Raw genomic sequence first — 20,508 nt, 5'->3', positions numbered from 1 at the left:
ATTTACATTGCAAAGGCTTTAACCGTTTTTCCTCCTTTTCTGTCTCTTTATTAGAAGGTTAAATGGAGTTTTCATGGTGTGTTTGCCATGGTACTGAGGAGGTGGAGCTCGCCATATGCCAAACCTTATTTAATACTGTCTATTGTTGGACAGCGGCTGGGTTATGTTAACACTTTTAGCCCATATATTCCATTTGAATTAATACAACAGGGCTAAACTAATTATAATCTATTACAATATTTAAATAAAAAAATAAATATGAGAACATAAGAACGGCCCTACTGGGTCCAGACCAATGGTCTATCTAGTCCAGTATCCTGTCTTCTGATAATGGCCAATGCCAGGTGCTTCAGAGGGAATGAACAGAACAGGTCATCATCAAGTGATCCATCCCCTGTCACCCTTTCCCAGCTTCTGGCAAACAGAGGCTAGGGACACCATGCCTGCCCATCCTGGCTAATAGCCATTGATGGACCTGTCCTCCATGAATTTATCTAGTTCTTTTTTGAACCCTGCCATAGTCTTGGCCTTCACAACATCCTCTGGCAAGGAGATCCACAGGTTCACTTTGCGTTGTGTGAAAAAAAATACTTCCTTTGAATATGCTGAATCCGTGAGACTCTAGCAAAAACTCTGCATTAAAGGCTGCTTTTCTATATAAAGAATCAGGGGCAAAACATCTAGTTTTTGAGATCACGCTTTAGAAATATTGCAAAACAGCAGCAAATAAGCAATGTATCATTCGCCATTTTCTGCCATACTAAAAATGTACAATTAATAAGAATATGAAAATATTAAGTTATATAATTGCTTAAATAAGCGAATATAGTTATCGCATTCCCTCCTCGGAAGCAAAAAAGATGAACTAAATCTAGTGTGAAGGCTTTATTTAGCTGTAAATCAACACATTTTAAACGGTTACGTCAAGCAATAAAAAGGCACCGTTCCTTAGAACATAACTGACGTACAAATGGGGAAGTTGATTAACACACACAATTTAAATTGAGGCTTTCCTCTCGGTGATTTAAGTCGCGATTTAAAGGGCCTTGATTTAATTCAATCTGGCCTGCAAGCGGGGACGCTGAGAGTCAGGACCGAAAGCAGAGGGTTTTTAAAAAGGAATGAAGGATTCGGAGAGGAGATCGTTGTGGGAAGCTGCTGAAAGAGGAGCAAGAACAGGTAGGAGAGAGAGAGAGAGAGAGAGAGAGAGAGTGTGTGTGTGTGTACACGCACATGAGAGAGAGAGAGAGAGAGAGAGACCAGTGCAGCTGCCCCACCCTTATTTCTGAGGTGACCCAGTGGAGGAAGGTGCCTGGCTTGGTACCTATCGGTTTTCAGTGGTGATGCCCCATACGCTGTTCTCAGAAACAGGGATATACAGGGTGCTGCAGCTCGACCCAACCCAGTCCAGCTGTGCTCAGATTCTTATTACTTTATTGTATTGTGATGATAGCCCCTGCCCGAAAGAGCCTACAACCGTCTCTCTGCATGGACATCAAAGAAAGCCACTTACAGTCCGTTTTATTTTTCTTTCCTTCTGCCTGTTGACATGTATTTATTTATTAACTGACAGGGTCAGGTATTTAAGCAGTTTACCCCCCCTTTCACTAGGAAGGTAGAAGCAGAACAATTGGTGATGTAGCTTTAGACAAAACCAGGTACATTCATTCCGGGGAGTCCTAGGGCTGGTGTTAGGCAGGAGCTGCGGCTGGATTATCATAATGGTCCCTTCTGGCCTTAACCTCGATGAATGTAGGAAGGTCACTAAAAAGCCTAAATCTCCTGTTTGCCACAAAAAAACAAAGTAAAACGTCACCTGGGCCTGCTGGCATCTCAGCTTCCTGTGCATTAGAGCCCAAACACATCATCCAAAGGGTCAGCATGCTCTCCCCAAACCAGGCACTCACTAGCATCGCTTGGCAGTCACTTTCCAAGATGGCCTGTTCTCAGACAGACACTTCTACAAGCAGGACGAGCTTGCCAAGAGCTCAGCACGCTGGGTGCACACTGGGTGCAGAGTTCTTTGGAACATCTGACCCTGGCTATGCTTGGGAACCTTGCCCTGAGCTGTATTGAAAATCACGGTCGGGTGAGCGCTTAAAAAGCACGAGGGAAGGTTAGTCCCCTGTTCTGAACTGTGCATTCCATTCCCGAGCAAAGAGTTCTTCTCCGCGCTGATTTGGCCTTGGATCTGTGAACGCGAACTTCAGAGTGAGACATGCACCCAGCCAAGCAGAGGCAGAAGCCGGGCAGCCAAGCTGCTGCTGCTATCTGCCTCCCAGCTCCTTGGGTCACCTCTGGCAGCAGCCCAGAGCGTGTCCGTGCCGTGAGTATCCCCCGTTTGTCTTGCAGCCACGAGGCTCAGAACGTTCCAAATGTTAACCAGATGCCTCAGCTGCTTTGGATCGCTTCACATGTGGCTTCTTACACAGCAAAAAAACGGGAGCCAGGCAAGGAAAGCACTCAGCACTCTGGGTTCCCTCACGTCTGCTGCTCTGCAACTGGACTTAATTTGATCATGCAGGTTTCTGGGAAAGTGCACTGTGGGGGAAGGGGTGGGGATGGGGGGACGGGACCCAGAGTTGAAGCAGGAGCTTTAGCTTTAATCACTGGGTCTCAGGAGTCTCTTGCTAGGATGCAAAACAAAGCGTTTCCTAGTGCACCAGCCTGCCTATTTCCTAGCGGTAACTGCAAAGCCTGCTTGCCCTGGTAGGTGAGCACTAGACTGCGGAACACACAATATTGGTCATCGTGGGTAGCAATCATACGCTGACCTGCCGTGGGGCTTCCATCGGAGGAGCCTTTGTGACATACCCTGTGAGCTAGCCGGGCGTTAGCCCCATTTTGCAGGTGCGGATAACAGAGGCAGAGGAGGTCAAGTCAAACGGTTCAAACGTGGGGCCAAATTCAGTCCACTCACATTGTTCTCTCATCTGGCCAGTGGTCCCTACTGGAGCAGAACTTCCCCGTGGCCACTAAATGACTGACTGTGAAGAGCCCTCCTGAAGCCAAGTGACCCCACCACTCTGGGGTCTGAAAAACAAGCAGGACCCTGAGACAGAAGCCCCAGAACTCAGGTGGACGCTGATTTGGAAGGAAGACCAGCATGGCCGCTTGCACAAAGATGGAGCTGAGGTGCTGGCCAAGGACGCATTGCTCCTGCTCCACTCACAGGGAGCCCGCAGCATCAGACAAGCATTCCCCCATCTGCTACCGGCGCACCTGCCCTGCCAGCAAACACAGAGCCAGTGCTCGCTGTGGGAGCTGCTGATCGGAGACAGGGCTCTGGGACAATTTAAGAGCAAACAGAACAGCCGAAAGGGTTGGCCTTATTGCCCTTCATCAGACAAGGTGGCAGCTACTTGTCAGAGCCCCACCTTGTCACTGGTGTCCACCACGTGACTGTCCTGCCTTGGGCGGTCAGTGACTGTGGTCCATGTCGGGAACTTCCCTTCCTCAGGGCTACTCTGCTTCACTTATCTTCAGCGGCTGATTTAGAGTTAGGGGGGCCCTGTGCTCAGCTTCATTTATGGGGCCCCTCCGTGGGGCCCAGCCAAGAAAAAGAACATTCGCTCTTATCTTCCCCCAGCCCCTGTTTTTATTATTTTTTTCTTCATCCTCCTCCTATAAGTAGTAGGAAGTAAATGAAAATAAAGGGAGGTACCTTGATTGTTTTTGTAGTTTAACTTGTTTGTCCACAGACCACTTGAAAATCGCAGAGGGTCTCGGCAGACCATTTAATGATCTTTCCAAATATTGTTTGTACCGTTAGCAAATGATTGTAAAGTGCTTTGGATAAGAGGGCCTTCGTTAAAAAAAAAAAATGAAAAACACATTGGGGTGCAGGGTCTGGCCAGGAGTTAGGGTGCGGGAGGGGGCTCAGGGCTGGGGGTGCAGGGTCTGGGAGGGAGTTAGGGTGCAGGAGCAGGCTGGGGGTTGGGGTGCAGAGTCTGGCCAGGAGTTAAGGTGTGGGAGGGGGCTCAGGGCTGGGGCAGGAGGTTGGGGTGTGGAGCGCTTACCTGGGGCAGCTCCCTTTGGTGCGAGGGGTGCAGGTGAGGATGTGGGGGGGGGTTGCAGGAGTCAGGGTGGGCAGAGGGTGTGTGAGCGGGGTGCAGGAGTGAGGGCAGGGGATGGGGGTGTGGGCTGGGGTTGCGGGGGTGCTCCTAGCCCCCACCCCACCCCAGCAACCTGTCTGATTCACAGCAGGGGACTGGGGGGGGGGTATGAGTAGGGGGAGTGCGGGGGCCCTGCCTTTGCTCCACCCTGTCCCGATTCCACCCCCTTCCCCAAGGCCGCACCCCTGCCTCTTCTCCACCTCCTCCCCCAAGTGCACTGCGGCCCCGCTTCTTCCACTCCCTCCCAGAGCACCGGCTATTTGGTGGCAGGGGAACTGCTGGGAGGGGCGGGAACACGGCACACTCGGGGGACAAGGTGGGGAAGGGGCAGCTTGGCTGCCGGTGGGTGCGGAGCCTGCAGCAGGAGCCCCAGGACCAAGCTTCTGCCCCTGCAGCTGCCCGGTTTTGGGGCCCCCTGTCATTGGGGGCCCTGTGCCAGGGCAGCATGGGTTTTATTGTAAATCCACCTCTGCTTATATGCCCCCTACTACTGTAGTATCTGAGCCCCACCCAGTCTGTACCATGTACATGCATGGAACAATATAGGTGCTATTATCTCCACTGTACAGATGGGGAAGTGAGGCAGAGAGAGAAACTAAGTGACTTTCCCAAGGTCACCCAGGAAGGCTGTGGCACAGCAAAGAATTGAACCCAGGTCTCCACATTCCCAGACCAGCTCCCATGCCACTTGGCCATCCTTCCAGCACAGCCAACAGCATGACTGTGGCTAACAGCATGATCCAGTGGGGGCTGGCTTTATCAGCCCCCTGTGCCATGCGCATGCTGGCAGACAGCCTGGTTCCTCCACCTGGAAGACCATGCCTGCTTGCACTGCCTCTGAGCGGTCAGTCCCGAGTCCTCCCCAACCCAATGGGACGGAGGTGAAAGAGGCGAGAAGCGGCTCGTGCAGAGGTCAGAGCTGAGCCCCTTCTGCTGTGTGACAGGGTGGCAGCGTGTCTCTCTCTCTCTCTCTCTCTCTGTGTAAAGCCCTGTTGTGGTTGCTGACAGATTCCAGAATCCCATCACAGCCTGGTTCTCTGCTCCCTCGTGTCTTGGTGCCTGAACTGCCAGACACAGGACCCTGGGCTAGCAGCCCGCCCCGGGGTTTCCCAAAACACCAGCTGGGGCACACAGGCATGGGGATTACGCTCTGGATGGGGATTACGCTCTGGCCCTTCCTGACTCACCACCCCCTTTAGAAGGCACCTATTCCTCTGCCCTATCCCATCAGCCAGTCATAGCCCGCTCATCCCTGGCACGCTGTCTGAGCCAGGCTACGCAGGGCAGGGACACGGCCTGGCACTTTATCACCATACTTCTCCCAAGCAGCCTGATCTGCAGCGATGCCGAGCACCCAGGTGTGGTGATCAACTCCTTTGTCAAGCTGGGCAGCCGCAGCCGCTCACTGCGGTGACGGGAAGGGCTCTCCCGTCAGCAGAGTTCATCCACCGCCCCGAGAGGCAGTAGAATTCTTCTGTCGACCGCATCCTGTCTGCACTGGGTTGGCTGAACTACATTGCTCAGGTGTGTGGATTTATCACACCCCACCCTGAGCGCCGTAGCTGGGTCGACCTGGCCTCAGCGTCATCCTGATCAACGGTGCAGTGACGCGGTGCTTAAAGCTGCAAGCTCCAGACCCAGTAAGAATATTTTTGGAGTAATTTTAACACATGGGGTGGGGGGAGGTGGTTACACAGTGATAAACCAAGTATAAAATTATATATAGCTCGGAAAAATCCTTCACAAACATTGTCCCAGCCTTGAACTACGATATTGTATCCCTGCAGCCTTAACTGCTACACTAGCAAGCTGCATAGCGATGGGACCTGCTTTGCTCCTAGTTTACTGTGGCAAATACACATAAAAGCAAAGAAATTCCCACAGCAACACATTTGTTAAAAATGTAAGGGTTAGTATGTAAAACAAGGGAACCACCAGGCAATTCTCAGTCTGGAGCCCGGCTAACTGTGCCCCCTTGTCTCACTAGCTGTGCCCATACACTTGTGAGATTCCTGCAGGCTCCTGCCCCTCAATTCACCCTCTTGAGAAGGCCTAGAGATCTCTGAACAACTATCCTTCCGGCACTCCTGGGCTGGGAGAGATGGTCTTTTAGTTCCGTATTGGTGCGGTGCCTTGCACAACGGACTCTTGATTCATGACTGGGGTTCCTAAGTGCTACCACAATAGAAATGAATAATAATACAGAATAGTAATGGTCGTATCATCATGGATCCAAAAGAGCGGTCAGAGCTCTGTTTGGTGGAGGGGGGGCGGGTACAGCTCTCAGGTGGGAGGGGTGCATGCATACTGCCTTAGGTTGGTAGATAGGAGATGGGCAGGCTGCAGGGACAAGCCTGGTGCTGGAATTTCAACTGTGCATTCCCCAGCTGCTGTGTTTAAATTCTTTACTCCTGGCCAAACTGGCACGGATTTTTTTTCCCCTGTGAGATAAATAGAATACTCTTAAAGGAGAAGGCCAGTCTGGGCTAATCAGGCCATCACGCTCACCGCAAGAGCTGGGGGTGGGGTGGGGGGTGTCGCTCGCAGAAAGGACAGTAGCCCTGCCAGGGACACCCTGTCTAGACAGTCCAACAAAGCAAACTCTGGCTGTTCAGCTGGGCTGTGGCCACAGCGGGTCCATGCAGTGTGGAGAAAGGTTTGCAGAAGTTTATAATTTAGAGACGCTCCCTTATAAGGGACAGTATGATGAATCTAGGAGTTTAGAGCTCTGCCCAGCAAGAGGGGGGGTGGGGGGCGGGGGCGCCAGCCGAGCTGAGCAGAGCGGTTCACCACAGACGCTCTCTGGTTTGTTTTATTAAAAGTTTTATTCCTTCCTCGTTCACCGCTTTGTTGGTTAATGAACCCCAAGACCATTACTTGCTGTCACAAGTGCCGAATGAGAAGGAAACCGCAACTAATAAGAGGAAAAAGAGAGAAAGAGGAATCATTGGGGATCCTTAAAGAAGTGATCATTAAAGGTGGCCTGTAGAAAGAAGCAGCTGCTGCCCAACTATAAGAGACCATTGGAACTGCAGGCATGAGCTGGCTGTGATAGATGGGGTGATTTTCACGGGCAGTAAGGCTGTCATTCCAATGAGCCTCCAAAAAGAAATGCCACAGAAGATCCACGAGGGTCATTTAGGAATTGAAAAGTGAAAACAACAAGCACGAGAGGTGCTGTATTGGCCGCGGATCAACCACGACATTACTAATGTGGTAGGAAACTGCTTTTCATGCTTGAAATTCAAGACATGCCAACAGGCAGAGCTGCTGAGACCTCACCGGCTTCCACAAAGGCCCTATGAGAAGGTTGGCCCAGACTTATTTACCTGGCAATCACAGCTTCTTATTCCCTGTATCCAGAAATTTGCACACTGCACAGTACTAATAACAAATCAGCGATAGCCGGCATGAAGGGAATCTTCTCCACGCATGGAATGGCAGATGAAATCTTTAGTGTTAATGGGTCACAATTTTCCAGCGCAGATTTAGGCAATTTGCCATAGACTGGGATTTTCATCACAAAACATCAAGCCCAAATTACCCCCAATCGAATGGGCTTGTGGAAAGTCCAATATGGACAGTAACGGACCCTTTGAAAAAAGATTTTTGACAGTGGGGGTGATTTGTATAAAGCGTTAGTGGTTTACCAACGTACACCCCTGGAGAATGGCTTCTCTCCAGCTCAGTTGGTAAAGGGGAGGAGGATCAGATCTAACGTACCAATCACAGATAACGTGCTGAAATCTCATGACAATGAAACTGTGCAGAAGATGAAAGAAAATCAGAATTGGAAGCAGAATTATTTTGACAAAAGGGCCGGGATCTCCCCATCTCTTAACCCAGGTGACAGAGCGTGCCTGAGGAATCACACGTCTCATATTTGGGGCCAAAGGGGTACCATTAAAGAACAGCTGCATCCAAGGGTTTATGTAGTCCAGACAGACAAGGGGGACACATTTTAATCAAAGGGATCTAGGAGTAATCCCAGAAAGTTCCAACACATTGACAGTTGATATGGACTCTGGCCTTTCTAAACTGACTAATCCTTAATCGTCAACAGACAAAGGAGAAACTGGCAAGGAACAAGAGAACAACTATTGAAAGGCAGATCCCGTGAAGATCAGAGAAGGAGATAAAAACGTCCTGAAAGACTCAGAGGACTTGCTAACCTTCCTGGAGAAAAACCTGACCTCCCCTCGGATCCTCCGTGTGACTGAGCAGCTACCGCAGCAACCCAGCGAGCGATGGATCCCCAGGACTGTCCTTGTGCTACTGGTGGCTCCTGACTCCAAAAATTGCAGGTGCACCTCTTGCAAAAAGGGCTGTTGCTCCTTGTTGCCCAGCTGGATGCAATAATTGTGCCACGGGCTTTGTCTGCAAAGCTCCAGCATCCAGCAAAGGCAGCTGCTGTCCCTGAAATGGCTATTTCCTGTTCTCCTGTAAATACTCTGGATGAAAGGAGACATTAATTTTGTTTGTAATGTAGCCATGACTCTTTTGTACCTTTCACAGAAATGCCGATTTGAGGTTGAATGAAAATAGAGGCCATGGCTGGCGAAAGGGAAAGGGAAAGGGAAAGTGAGTGGTAAAGACTCACTCCAGAGAGATGTGCTGGTAACCTCTCCTCTCTAGGCAGTTGACACATTGGGTTTGGAAACGTGCTGGACATGGGTTGAGTATTTAACGTCCATGTTATAAGATGGTTGTTAGCTGTTTATTTATCTATGTATGTATTTAAAAGCTAACTGGTTTCTCTTTAAGAGGGAAGATGCAGTGAGATGTTTGTGGAAGATTATAATGTAGAGACGCTCCCTGAGGAGGGTCAGTATGATGAATCTAGGAGTTGAGAGATGTGCCCTGGAAGCTGGGTTGAGAACCCAGGGTAGCTGTGCAGAGCAGTTCATCACAGACACTCTCTAGTTTGTTTTATTCCTTCCTCAAGGACCCCTACGATCACTACGTGCAGCATGGTCTGGGGGTGCCGCCCCTCTCCTTCTGCCATGGAGCCCTGGGAAAAAACTGCCGAGGGGAGCCAGCCAGGGACTCCAGCCAGTAGGAGCAGAAGCAACCAAAGCAGGAACCTCAGAGAGCTCCCTGCAGTACATATGCATCTAGAAGCCACGCAGCTCCAGCGCGGCCACATCTAGCAACCTTGCAGCTCCCCTCCCCCCACCCCCGCCCCCGCCAGGCATACCCAGGGCCCACCATGGGTTTCAGGGTCTCTGCCGTGAAAAGGCCACTGAGCCTGGCAGCCCAGGAGCACCAGGGCAGCAGCGGAGAAGTGAAGGGGTTAAACATTTCCTATCAGCACTGCAGAGTTCAAACAAAGGGCATTCCCTGATTTATACCCCGCATTCTGCCGGGGCACAATGTGATGCCAATTAGACTCACTTACTATGGGCTTGGCTTTGTCAACAAACATAATAGCCAGGAGGATAAGGATTCCAGAATTTCCTAACTTCTGGAGCATCTCCCTAGGCAGCCCTTCCTCTGGGCAGGCAGGTCTGCCCCAGGACGGAGAGGGGGGCAGGTGGCAAGCACTGATTCGAACACTGGCTCTTTCTCTGCCCCAAGGCAGCACCAGCACTGGACCCTCAGGAGTCCCCGCATCGCACGGGCACCAGACCACTGCCTGCTTTGAATGCCCCAGAGCCATTATAATCAGACGCTTGACTTCCATGCCCCGCTCTGAGCCAGGAGTCACACCAGGGCTGTCTTCACATTCCTGCTGTCTGAAGCATGCCACTGCCATTAATCCTCTCTCTAGTGGCGCTCAACTCCAGGGCACGCTTCCTTGTTCTGCGCTGGCCTGGGAGCGTGGGGGGGGGGTTACATAGCCACATGGCGCAAGGCACATGGCAAAGGAGCGCATTTCGCAGGCACATTCTAAAGAAACACATCCCAGGAGGAAGTGTTGAAGCAAAGTGTTAAGCGTGTGGGCAAGCCAGAGTAGGGCAAGCAGCTCTGTATCAGGTAGAGCTTCTGGGCCTCTTCTCTAGGGCAGCCGGGCACTACCAGCCCCCCTTGTGGAGCGGGACACATTCACTGCTGTCACGATCGCTACGGGCTGGCCTGTCAACGTGGCAGGCGTGTACCGCACGATGGCCGGACAGACCCCCTGGCCGTCCAGCCTGCTAAGCGGGATGGAGACACGGGGGGGTTGGAGACATGAGAGTGGCCCTGCTCCTGCAGAGGGAGCTGGGGTGTGCCTGATCTCAGCCAGGATTACAGGTGGACCTGTCTTCATGCTGTTAGCAGCAGCGTCCTGGCTGTGTCACAAGGTGACTCTGAAAGGTGGCAGCAGAGGCTCTGCTGTGCCCAGGGGCTTTCCTACCTTAGGGGGATCTTCACACGCAGGTAGCGATCCACCGCGATGGCCAGCAGAGCCAGGATGGAGCTTTCGGTGAGGATGAGGACGGGGCAGGCCACCGACAGGCAGGTGTAGAATTCCATCCGCGGCCCGACGTTGATAACGATGGCAAGTGGGATGACCAGGGTGCCCACTGCCACGTCAGCCACAGCCAGCGAGACGATGAAGCTGAAGGTGGCGTCCTGCAGAGCCTGGTTCTTCTTGACAGCCCAGATCACCAGGACGTTCCCTGGCACAGACACCAAGGCAATCAGCACTTCGATGGTGATGTAGGCAGCCTGGAAGGCAGAGACGGACTGTGCCATAGTGCCCTGGTCCCCGCTGGTGACAGGGCTCGTTGGTCACCTGCAAACACGTGGGGAAGACAGTTACCCCCGGCACTGGCATTATGCCTAGCCCACCAACGGGAGAGCAGCTGTGAGGACAGCAACCCCCACCTGTCCGCCCCCTTGCTGGCCACCTCCCTCGCCAGCCCATCCCCCAACTGGCCACCTCCTTGCTGACCACCCCTCCCCAACCTGTACACCCACCCTCCAGCCAGCCACCCCCTCTCCCACTTGTCCACCCCCCCATCCAGCCTACCTTCTCTCACCTGGGCACACCTGGCCACCCCTCTCCCACTTATCCACCCCTCCTCAGCAGCCCACTCCCCCCCGTCACCTGGCCACCCCCTTTCTGGCCATTCCTCCCCCACCTGTACACCCCCCCCCCCGGCCAGCCCACCTCCTTTCACCTGTCCACCCCTCCCGCAACTGGCCACCCTCCTTCCACCTGTCCACCCAACCCCCCCCCCCCCCCACGCCGGCCACCAACTCCCACCTGTGGACCCCCTCCCTCACCTGTCCACCTTCCACCCCCCTCACCTAGGCAGGTCCCTGCCCCCCCGGAGGAGCGGGCGCCTCCCAGCCGCGCCGGCCCGGCTCCGAAGTGGCTGCGCCCCGCACGCCCGTGCGCTCCTCGCCGGCAGGCGACGCGCGGCTCCCGCCGGTGCAGCCGGCCGGCCCCCGACGGGGCAGCGGCGGACTCAGCCCGTCCGAGCGGCCGCCGGGGCTACGGGGGTCTCCTCCATCCCGCCCCCCGGCACCCCGCGCCTGCAGCCGGCTCCTTGCCCTTGGCCGCCCGGGCTCGGGCGCCGCCGCGGCGCTCACCAGCCGGACCCAGCCGCGCAGCCCGGCTCGGCTCGCCGCCTGCAGCCGCCCCGGCAATCACATGGCCGCCCGCGCCGCGCTCTGGCCCGGCAACATTTTAAAGAGCTCGCGGCGGCCGGGCAGGGGGGGCGGCGGCCGGGGGCTCGGAGCGCGGCTGCCCCGGCGCCTGGAGGGGCGAAGAGGAAGCAGGGACTGCAGGGCAGGGGTGTGCCCCAGCCTCAGCCCCCCCGCCCCACAGCCAGGTTCCAGCACGAGCTGCAGGCTCGCCCCCCTATCTCCAGGACCGCCACACCCCAGCCCCACCCGGGCCTCACCCCTCGCTGCGGGGTTGGCTTTGCCGGGGGAGAGATTAGCGCGTCCAACCGCGGAGACTTGCCCTCGGGCTCGGATGAAGCGCCAGGCACGGGCTGTGCCGGCATCACCCTCTGTCCTTGCCGCGGTGGAAAGTGCCTGCAGCTCCCGTTTGCCAAGGGACCCGGCGCAGCCCGAGAGTGGGACCGTCAGCCCCGGGCAGAACTCCCAGGAGGGCGGCCTGTAAACACCGCCTGCGATCTGGGGATGACTTCCCCCAGCACCGCCTGGGCCCTTTCCAAATCAAGCCCCCAAGCAGCTTGGCTGGAAGTGCCTGCGAACAGAGGAGATGCAGGAGACGCGCTCATGGCCTCACCTGCACACTTGTGTTTAATTCACCAGAGCCAGATTGGGACCCCCTTACTCATGCTGGAGGGAGTCCAGCCAAGGGCAAGGGGGAAATGATTAGGGGGCTGGGGCACATGACTTAGGAGGAGAGGCTGAAGGAACTGGGGTTGTTTAGTCTGCAGTAGAGAAGAGTGAGGGGGGGAATTTGATAGCAGCCTTCAGCTACCTGAAGGGGGGTTCCAAAGAAGATGGAGCTGGGCTGGTCTCAGTGGTGGCAGATGACAGAACAAGAAGCAATGGTCTCAAGTTGCAGTGGTGGAGGTTTAGGTTGGATATTAGGAAACACTATTTCACTAGGAGGGTGGGGAAGCACTGAAATGCGTTACCTAGGGAGGTGGTGGAATCTCCATCCTATGAGGTTTTTAAGGCCTGGCTTGACAAAGCCCTGGCTGGGACGATTTAGTTGGGGATTGGTCCTGCTTTGAGCAGGGGGTGGGACTAGATGACCTCCTGAGGTCCCTTCCAACCCTGATCTTCTATGGTTCTGTGTTTGGGAGCACCATTAAGAGTTCCTCTGACATCAGCAGGGCTAGGCACAGACTCAGAGACTATTCCGTGTTAGGGGAGTATGGTCAGGGCCTAGGTTTGGAGGCAGAGCTGGGTTCGAAGAGATGCCAACAACATTCAAGGCCACACCTGTGCCATATGCCACAGAAGAAGCTGGTTAGTGGTGCTACCTGTGGAGTTTCCTGGTCTTTCTCTCCCCCCCCCCCCCCCATTGTATTCCCCAATAGCAATGCACTGTCTGTGTTTGCAAGGCTGTGGAGTAACTATGAACCCCTGCCTGGACCAATTCCAGCTCCTACAGTCCTAAAATCAGCATGCACAATTAGCAGAGACCAGAAAGTTTACCCAACTAGATTTGTCTTTGATTAATTAGGTGTAGTTCAAGCAAGAGTCTCAAAAATACCAGGGCGTAAACACCCACTGTGACCTGTGTAGCTATGAAACTGCTCTGCCTTTCACTTGAGTGTCCCCAGCCTTTAAACAGGGGAGCTCACGCAGCTCAGCCACCATTATGTTCCCAGGATTCAGCAGGGATACCCACTGTGCTCTCTTGGGGGCGTTGACTTTTGTTCTTTCTTGTTCAGCTGGTCTCATAAACCTAAATGAAAGGTCATTTGGATTTACTACAGTGGTTTTCAACCGGTGGTCCAGGCACCCCTCGGGGTCCACAGACTATGTCTAAGATTTCCAAAGGGACTTGCATCTCCATGTGAAAGTTTTTAGGGGGTCTGCAGATGAAACCAGGTTGAAAACCACTGATTTAGAAGACCTGTTTGCTCTTTGGGGACAGCAAGTACAATAAGCTTTGTAAGGAGGAAGGATGGGTTGGCAGAAACAATCTTTTGGTACTTCTCTGGCCCTCAGAATAGCTGAGAGCATCACAAGTTTTAAATGTATTTGTCCTCACACACGCCTCTTAGGCAGAACAATGCTGTTATCCCAGTTGGACAGACGAGGAACTAAAGCTCAGAGGGACTCAAGGTAGACAGCTGCTGGGAGATGTAATTCCCAGCACAGGTAGACACATATGCTAGCTCTGCTCCAGCTAGCACCTAAGCATAGCAACGTGGCTGTGGTGCGACCGTGGGCTAGCCACCCAAGTTCAGTCCGCCCTGAGCCCTGGGTATGTACTCAGCAGGCAGCTAGCCCATGCCACTAGACTGTGGTTTTTAGGTGCTAGCCCATGCACTACCCATTCTGGGAATCAGACCTCTCAGCTGCCATGTGCACGTACCTTCCATGACTTGTCCGAGGTCATGCAGGGCATCTGTGGCAGAGCAGGGAATTGAACCAGCTCTCCAAAGGCCCAGGCTAGCGCACTAACCCCAGGCCAGCCTTCCTCCAAGGGAGGAGCTCCAAGACTGCGAAAGAGCAAGAAACTTGCCTCCCGGTTAAAAAAACCCAAACAAACAGAACAGCTAAAAGGCCAACTATGGAAATATGGGACTGCTTCCAGTTTCACTAAAAGGAGGAACAAGGGGGATTTTATGTCTGCGGGTTCAAAGTGTATTTTTATGCAAATGTTGTGAAGGGTATTGATAAAAAAAGATCATTCTTCTAATGTTGTGGGGCCAACTAGCATTTGCGGCATTTAGGTTTTCCGCTGGGACTAGGTGACTTCCAGTAGAAAGTCTTGGAAGAGGTTCTTAAAAAGCAGGAGATGTCCAAAACTAACCTTGTAGCAGAAAGATCCAAGTTCCATCTAAGGGCACAAATCAAAGGAGAAAATATCTCTGGATTTCTAGCCAGTCTGCCAAAGCTTTCACTGGGTTCTGGCAAAGACTGCACGTTCATTTTGCAGAAAAAAGAGTAAGTTGTGATTAATGCTTAATACGAGGTGGCCATACGAAGAACACTCCTTTGGCCAGGCCCTGTGACGCATTGCATAATGTTTGCCATTTCTAGGTCATCTGACCAGATCACGTCAGATAATGATCCCCCATTTGCGTCTGAGGAATTTCAAATATTCCTCAGGATAGTAAAGCACCCTGATTATCATCCAGCAGAAAATGGATGAGCAGAGAGCTGTGGGCAGACACTTGGAGGAGGAAGGAAAAGCGTAACGAACGTTAGAATGGACCAAGTCCATGCAGAACAGCGTTAGAACATTCGGGTGCCACCATCTTAGCGTGATCATTTACCATTGCTGGCTGGATCTACCCAGAACATCGGGATCATGTCCCAAGGAAAATACAGACAACAAGACAGACAGATGAAGCGCAGAGCAGTGGGACCATCTCTTGACAATGAAATGTGGGGTTTTGATCACAGACGCCGAATTTCCAAAGTGCCGGGGGGTGCTTTGACCCCCAGCTCTGCCCCAGGCCCCACCCCCATCCACCCCGTCCCCCAAGGCCCCACCCCTGCCCTGCCTCTGCTCTCCCCCTTCCCTTCCCGCCCAGTCCCACCCCCTCCCCGGAGCATGCCCTGTCCCCACTTCTCCCCGCTTGCCTCGTGGGAGGCACAAGCAGGGAGGGGGGATGCTGATCCATGGGGCCTGCCGGCAGGTGGGAGAGCTAATGGGGGGCTGCCAGTGGGTGCTCAGCACCCACCATTCTTTCCCCGTGGGTGCTCCAGCCCCGGAGCACCCATGGAGTCAGAGCCTATAGTTTTGATAGATAAATAATAGGACTTAATTAAAACTACTGCTAGCCTGTCTCCGGAATGCGAGAGGTCAGCGTGGCCGTATTATTTATTATTGGTATTGTGGTAGCGTAAGGGAGCAGGGCACCATTGTGCCAGGTGCTGTACAAACAGAACAAGGATGGCCCCTTCTCTGAAGAGCTCACAATATACGTACAAGACAACGTAGGTGCATGACAAGCGACTACAACACACAGACGGGGGGCAGGCGCAAGGTAATAACGAGGCCACTCTGCGCGGCCTGACAAGCCGCGCTCTCCGCACACCAGCTGCCACCCTGTCGTCGAGTTCTTTGTCTGCATCCCAACAGAGGGGAGCGTTAAGAGGCAGCTGACTAGCAGAGGTTTATGGAGCGCTCCCCCCGCGGGGCGCCAGGGGAGGAAGCACGGAGGGGCTGGCTGGACAATTTGAGCAACGGGCGCTGGAGGAGCGGCGGCAGGCGTGGGCATCTCTGTAGTGTGTATGAGATAACAGGTAGGGTGGTGATAGGCCATGATGAGCCTTAAAAGCGAAGATGAGTAGCTAGCATTTGATGTGGCAGGGAAGGGGGGGCGAGGGACAGAGAGAGAGGGGGGATATGGCCAAAGCAGCAAGCCCAAAGCAGCAGCAAGGAGCGATTTAGATAGGCTGGGAAAGGGGGGTGTGTGTGCTCGTGGGGGTGAGGGCGCAGTAGTGAAGATGTGAGATGACAAGGGGCCTGGACAAGAGTTTAACCCATGTGGACAGAGGACCGGCCGATCTCACAGCTGTCCTGAAGGAAGAAGCGACCGGATTTTGACATGGCCATGGCAGAAAAGCCATTTGCTGTCACATTCCTAGCCCCAGTTAAAGCAGAGGGAAACTCTGCTCTGGCAGCAGAGGACAATGGGGATGCTGTGGGCATGGAGGGAGGAATGTAAGTGAATCAGGAAATCCCCATGTTGCCCTGTGGGAGGAAGTTTACATTGATTACAGGCCACAAGCCTCTCGTTAAAGGTCTGGGGTTGAAAGTAGGACTCCAGGGCTGCGTGATGGAGTTGGGCCCTGATGTTGGCGTCTTCTCGCCCCGAGGGCCAGAGTGCACCCGCTGCATTTCCAAAGCGCCCAGCTCCTGTTGAGAGCCCCACTGAGAATAGTGCGAGTTGCTAGGTGCTGATCTCTCTTGGAAAATCCAGCCCACGAGGTTGGGGAGAAGCCATCTGTTAACGCACCGGCCTCGTCGCCCGCACATTAGAGTGGGAATGTCCTTTTGGAGAACCTCTGTTTAGGAATGAACGTGAAGAAACCTCCACCAGAGAAAGATAAAACGGCCTGAACTCAGGCCTTGTGCAAGCCTTATAGGTGACGAACTGACCCCAGGTGGAACCCCAGATCATGCTCTCGCAGCTGTCTGCTACATGTACATGTCCTGTGCGTGACACCAGGAGCTGTGTGTGATGGGACCAGGAAGCAGTGATGTAGCATCCCCCTGGGTAGGTCTACACTGAAATCACAGGGTATGATTGAAGGTCAGGATTTTCTCAGGTGAATGACTGCATTTTTTCAGGTCAGTTCACCCTTTTTGGACTGTTCCGTCGCAAGAACGGTTCAAGAAAGTCCAAAGCCAGAACTGCCACTGCTAGGGTGACCAGACAGCTACTGTGAAAAAACTGGGACATGGGGTGGGGGTAATAGGCACCTATATAAGACAAAGCCCCAAATAATCGGGACTGTCCCTATAAAATTGGGACATCTGGTCACCCTAGCCACTGCCAGGCATTCGAACGCAATGAGAGAGGGCAGCCATTTTGGATAAGGGCAGACCTTCACCAAACTGGAAGATGAAATCAGAAATTCATGAGAACCCTCAAAGACCCACCGGACTCACGATGAAATCATGAAAGTTGGCAGCATGGCTTTCATTCTCCGGTCCTCTAGGGCAGGCTAGTGCATGCCACGGTTACTGAGTGGGGGTTGTGTGACCTTTGAGGAACTCAGCCTCTCCGAGGACACATGGGGGTCCCTGGGATGCCCGGTGAGGATGTCATATGGACACTGCATTAGCCATGCCCTCTCACATAGAGCATCAGGGTTGGAAGAGACCTAAGGGGGTCATCCAGTCCCACCTCCTGCTCAAAGCAGGACCATGACAGAGGGGCCAGGGTGACACATGAAGAGGGGCTTGGGAACAGCTCTGAGCCACCCAAAATACTGAGAACGTCTGACATGAAACAGACGGTGTGGGGACAGCAGAACTCCAAGATGGCAAACTCTGCTCCTCAAGTATGGGTGCTACACATCCAGCCCATCTCTCTGCTGTCTAGAAATTGCCCAGGAAGCTCTGCACAGGGGCCAAGAGTCAGCTGCCCTGTGGGGATAGGAAGCAGCCCCCCAGGGGAGTGGCTCACACTGCAGAAGCTGCATACATTCATTGCAGTAACCAACCCAGGGCAATCAGGCCTCCCTCAGGACCTGAATCTCCACTGGCAACGGGTTGCATTCATGATGGCGGTCATGTTGGCCGACACACCAGGCCCTGAACTAGGGATTTCCAGAGCTAAGAGCACAAACTGCTAAAAACTCCCTTGTTAGCTGTGTGACAGACTTATAGCCACCGCTGACTGGCAACAGAAGGGGGGCCTGACACGCCCTCAGCAGAGGGGCAGGAAGATACGGGGCAAAATAAAGCGAGGATACCTTTGTGCCTCCTGGTCCTCAGGTCCCAGCCAGCTCCTGATGTAAGTTAGAGCAACCCTCAGGGTGTTTCATTTTGTGTGTAGGCTGTCCGAGGCCCCTACGGGATGGTGGGCAGCTGAGTATAACCACAGCGCAGCAGTGCTCTGACTCCACGCCCTCTGCGCTGGGAGCTGGGAAAGAGGCTGGCTCTAATTGGCCGGCTGTGGGACTTCCTTTTTTTCTTTTTAGTCCACCGCTCAGGCTTCTTTCAGTTGCTGCCAGCTTTCTGAGCCATCAGGTCACATTTCTAAGCTTTTCTCCTCTGCCATGTGGGCTATAAACTTAGCTTTCATAAAAAAGAAAAAGAAAAAGAAGAAAAAGTGAGATTCTCACATAATCACATGACTCCAGGAGCTAAGGCTGTAAGAAGAACACCAAATATCACAAGAATTGGGAAGTTTCAGAGTAACAGCCGTGTTAGTCTGTATTCGCAAAAAGAAAACGAGGACTTGTGGCACCTTAGAGACTAACCAATTTATTTGAGCATGAGCTTTCGTGAGCTACAGCTCACTTCATCGGATGCATACTGTGGAAATTGCAGAAGACATTATATACACAGACACCATGAAACAATACCTCCTCCCACCCCACTCTCCTGCTGGTAATAGTGAGTTTGTGTGCGTATGGGGGTGGGGGAGTGAGAAAATCTGGATTTGTGCTGGAAATGGCCCACTTTTATTTTCATGCAGGTTGTAAGGAGAGTGGTCACTTTTGATGGGCTATTACCAGCAGGAGAGTGAGTTTGTGCGTGTGGTTTTTGGAGGGGGGTGAGAGAACCTGGATTTCTGCAGGAAATGGCCCACCTTGATTATCATACACATTGTGAAGACAGTGGTCACTTTGGATGGGCTATTACCAGCAAGAGAGTGAGTTTGTCTGGGGGGGGGGGGGGGCGGAGAGTGAGAAAACCTGGATTTGTGCTGGAAATGGCCCAACTTGATGATCACTTTAGATAAGCTATTACCAGCAGGAGAGTGGGGTGGGAGGAGGTATTGTTTCATGGTGTCTGTGTATATAACGTCTTCTGCAATTTCCACAGTATGCATCCGATGAAGTGAGCTGTAGCTCACGAAAGCTCATGCTCAAATAAATTGGTTAGTCTCTAAGGTGCCACAAGTCCTCCTTTTCTTTTTAAGAATTGGGAACTCGGCTTTCCTATTTATACAATGGGGACAATAATACCTGGTTCTTATCTAGCACTTTTCATCTGTAGATCCTGAAGCACTTTTCAAAGGAAATCAGTATCATTTCCCCATTTTACAGATAGAGAAACTGAGGCGCAGAGAAAAATGACTTGCCCAAACTCACCCAGCAGGCCAGTGTGAAAGACAAGACTAGGATGCAGGTCTCCTGGGTCCCAGCCCAGTGCTCTATCTAGTGGGCCACACTGCCTCCTATAAGCACAATGATCTCTCTGCATGACAGGGATCTGGGAGGATGAGCTCCTTCTTACTGAATGCTATTTGTGGTTCCTTGGTGCAAGAGAGTCTTCCAGAGAGAAAAGGAGTACTTGTGGCACCTTAGAGACTAACCAGTTTATTTGAGCATGAGCTTTCGTGAGCTACCGCTCACTTCATTGGATGCATAGCATATCGTGGAAACTGCAGAAGACATTATATACACACAGAGATCATGAAACAAAACTTCCTCCCACCCCACTCTCCTGCTGGTAACAGCTTATCTAAAGTGATCATCAAGTAGGGCCATTTTCAGCACAAATCCAGGTTTTCTCACCCTTCCTCCCCCCCCCCCCCCCCCCCCACATACAAACTCACTCTCCTGCTGGTAATAGCCCATCCCTCTTTGAAACCTCTCTTTATAATGCGCATGATAATCAAGGTGGGTCATTTCCAGCACTAATCCAGGTTTTCTCACCCCCCCCCCCACACCCCCCTCCAAAAACCACACACACAAACTCACTCTCCTGCTGGCAATAGCTCATCTTACAATGTGCACAGCAATAATCCAAGTTTAACCAGAACGTCTTGGGGGGGGGTTTAGGCTACCTTGCATAATGACTTAGCCACTCCCAGTCTCTATTCAAGCCCAAATTAATAGTATCCAATTTGCAAATGAATTCCAATTCAGCAGTTTCTCGCTGGAGTCTGGATTTGAAGGTTTTTTGCTTTAAGATAGCGACCCTCATGTCTGTGATTGCGTGACCAGAGAGATTGAAGTGTTCTCCGACTGGTTTATGAATGTTATAATTCTTAACATCTGATTTGTGTCCATTTATTCTTTTACGTAGAGACTGTCCAGTTTGACCAATGTACATGGCAGAGGGGCATTGCTGGCACATGATGGCATATATCACATTGGTGGATGTGCA

At 52.7% G+C, this 20,508-nt stretch overlaps 1 protein-coding gene across 3 annotated transcripts in view; it reads right to left on the bottom strand.

Moving 5' to 3' along the window:
• Positions 1-20,508, bottom strand: part of ADORA1 (adenosine A1 receptor) — a 93,224-nt gene that overhangs the window by 56,291 nt on the left and 16,425 nt on the right. The window contains exons 2-3 of one of the 3 annotated variants that reach the window (XM_043533741.1): positions 18,141-18,465; positions 10,453-10,833 (exon numbers count right to left, since the gene is read on the bottom strand). In XM_043533741.1, coding sequence (XP_043389676.1) covers positions 10,453-10,793 — 341 coding nt within the window. In that variant the 5' untranslated portion in view covers positions 10,794-10,833; positions 18,141-18,465. Of the gene's footprint in view, positions 1-10,452; positions 10,834-11,351; positions 11,648-11,950; positions 12,516-18,140; positions 18,466-20,508 lie in introns of those variants that run through there. The other 2 variants (XM_037885216.2, XM_037885218.2) reach the window with 2 other exon arrangements.

Source organism: Chelonia mydas, chromosome 21, assembly GCF_015237465.2.
Source record: "Chelonia mydas isolate rCheMyd1 chromosome 21, rCheMyd1.pri.v2, whole genome shotgun sequence".
In the NCBI taxonomy this organism is placed as follows: domain Eukaryota; kingdom Metazoa; phylum Chordata; order Testudines; family Cheloniidae; genus Chelonia; species Chelonia mydas.
This window is presented reverse-complemented; position numbering and strand designations above follow the sequence as displayed.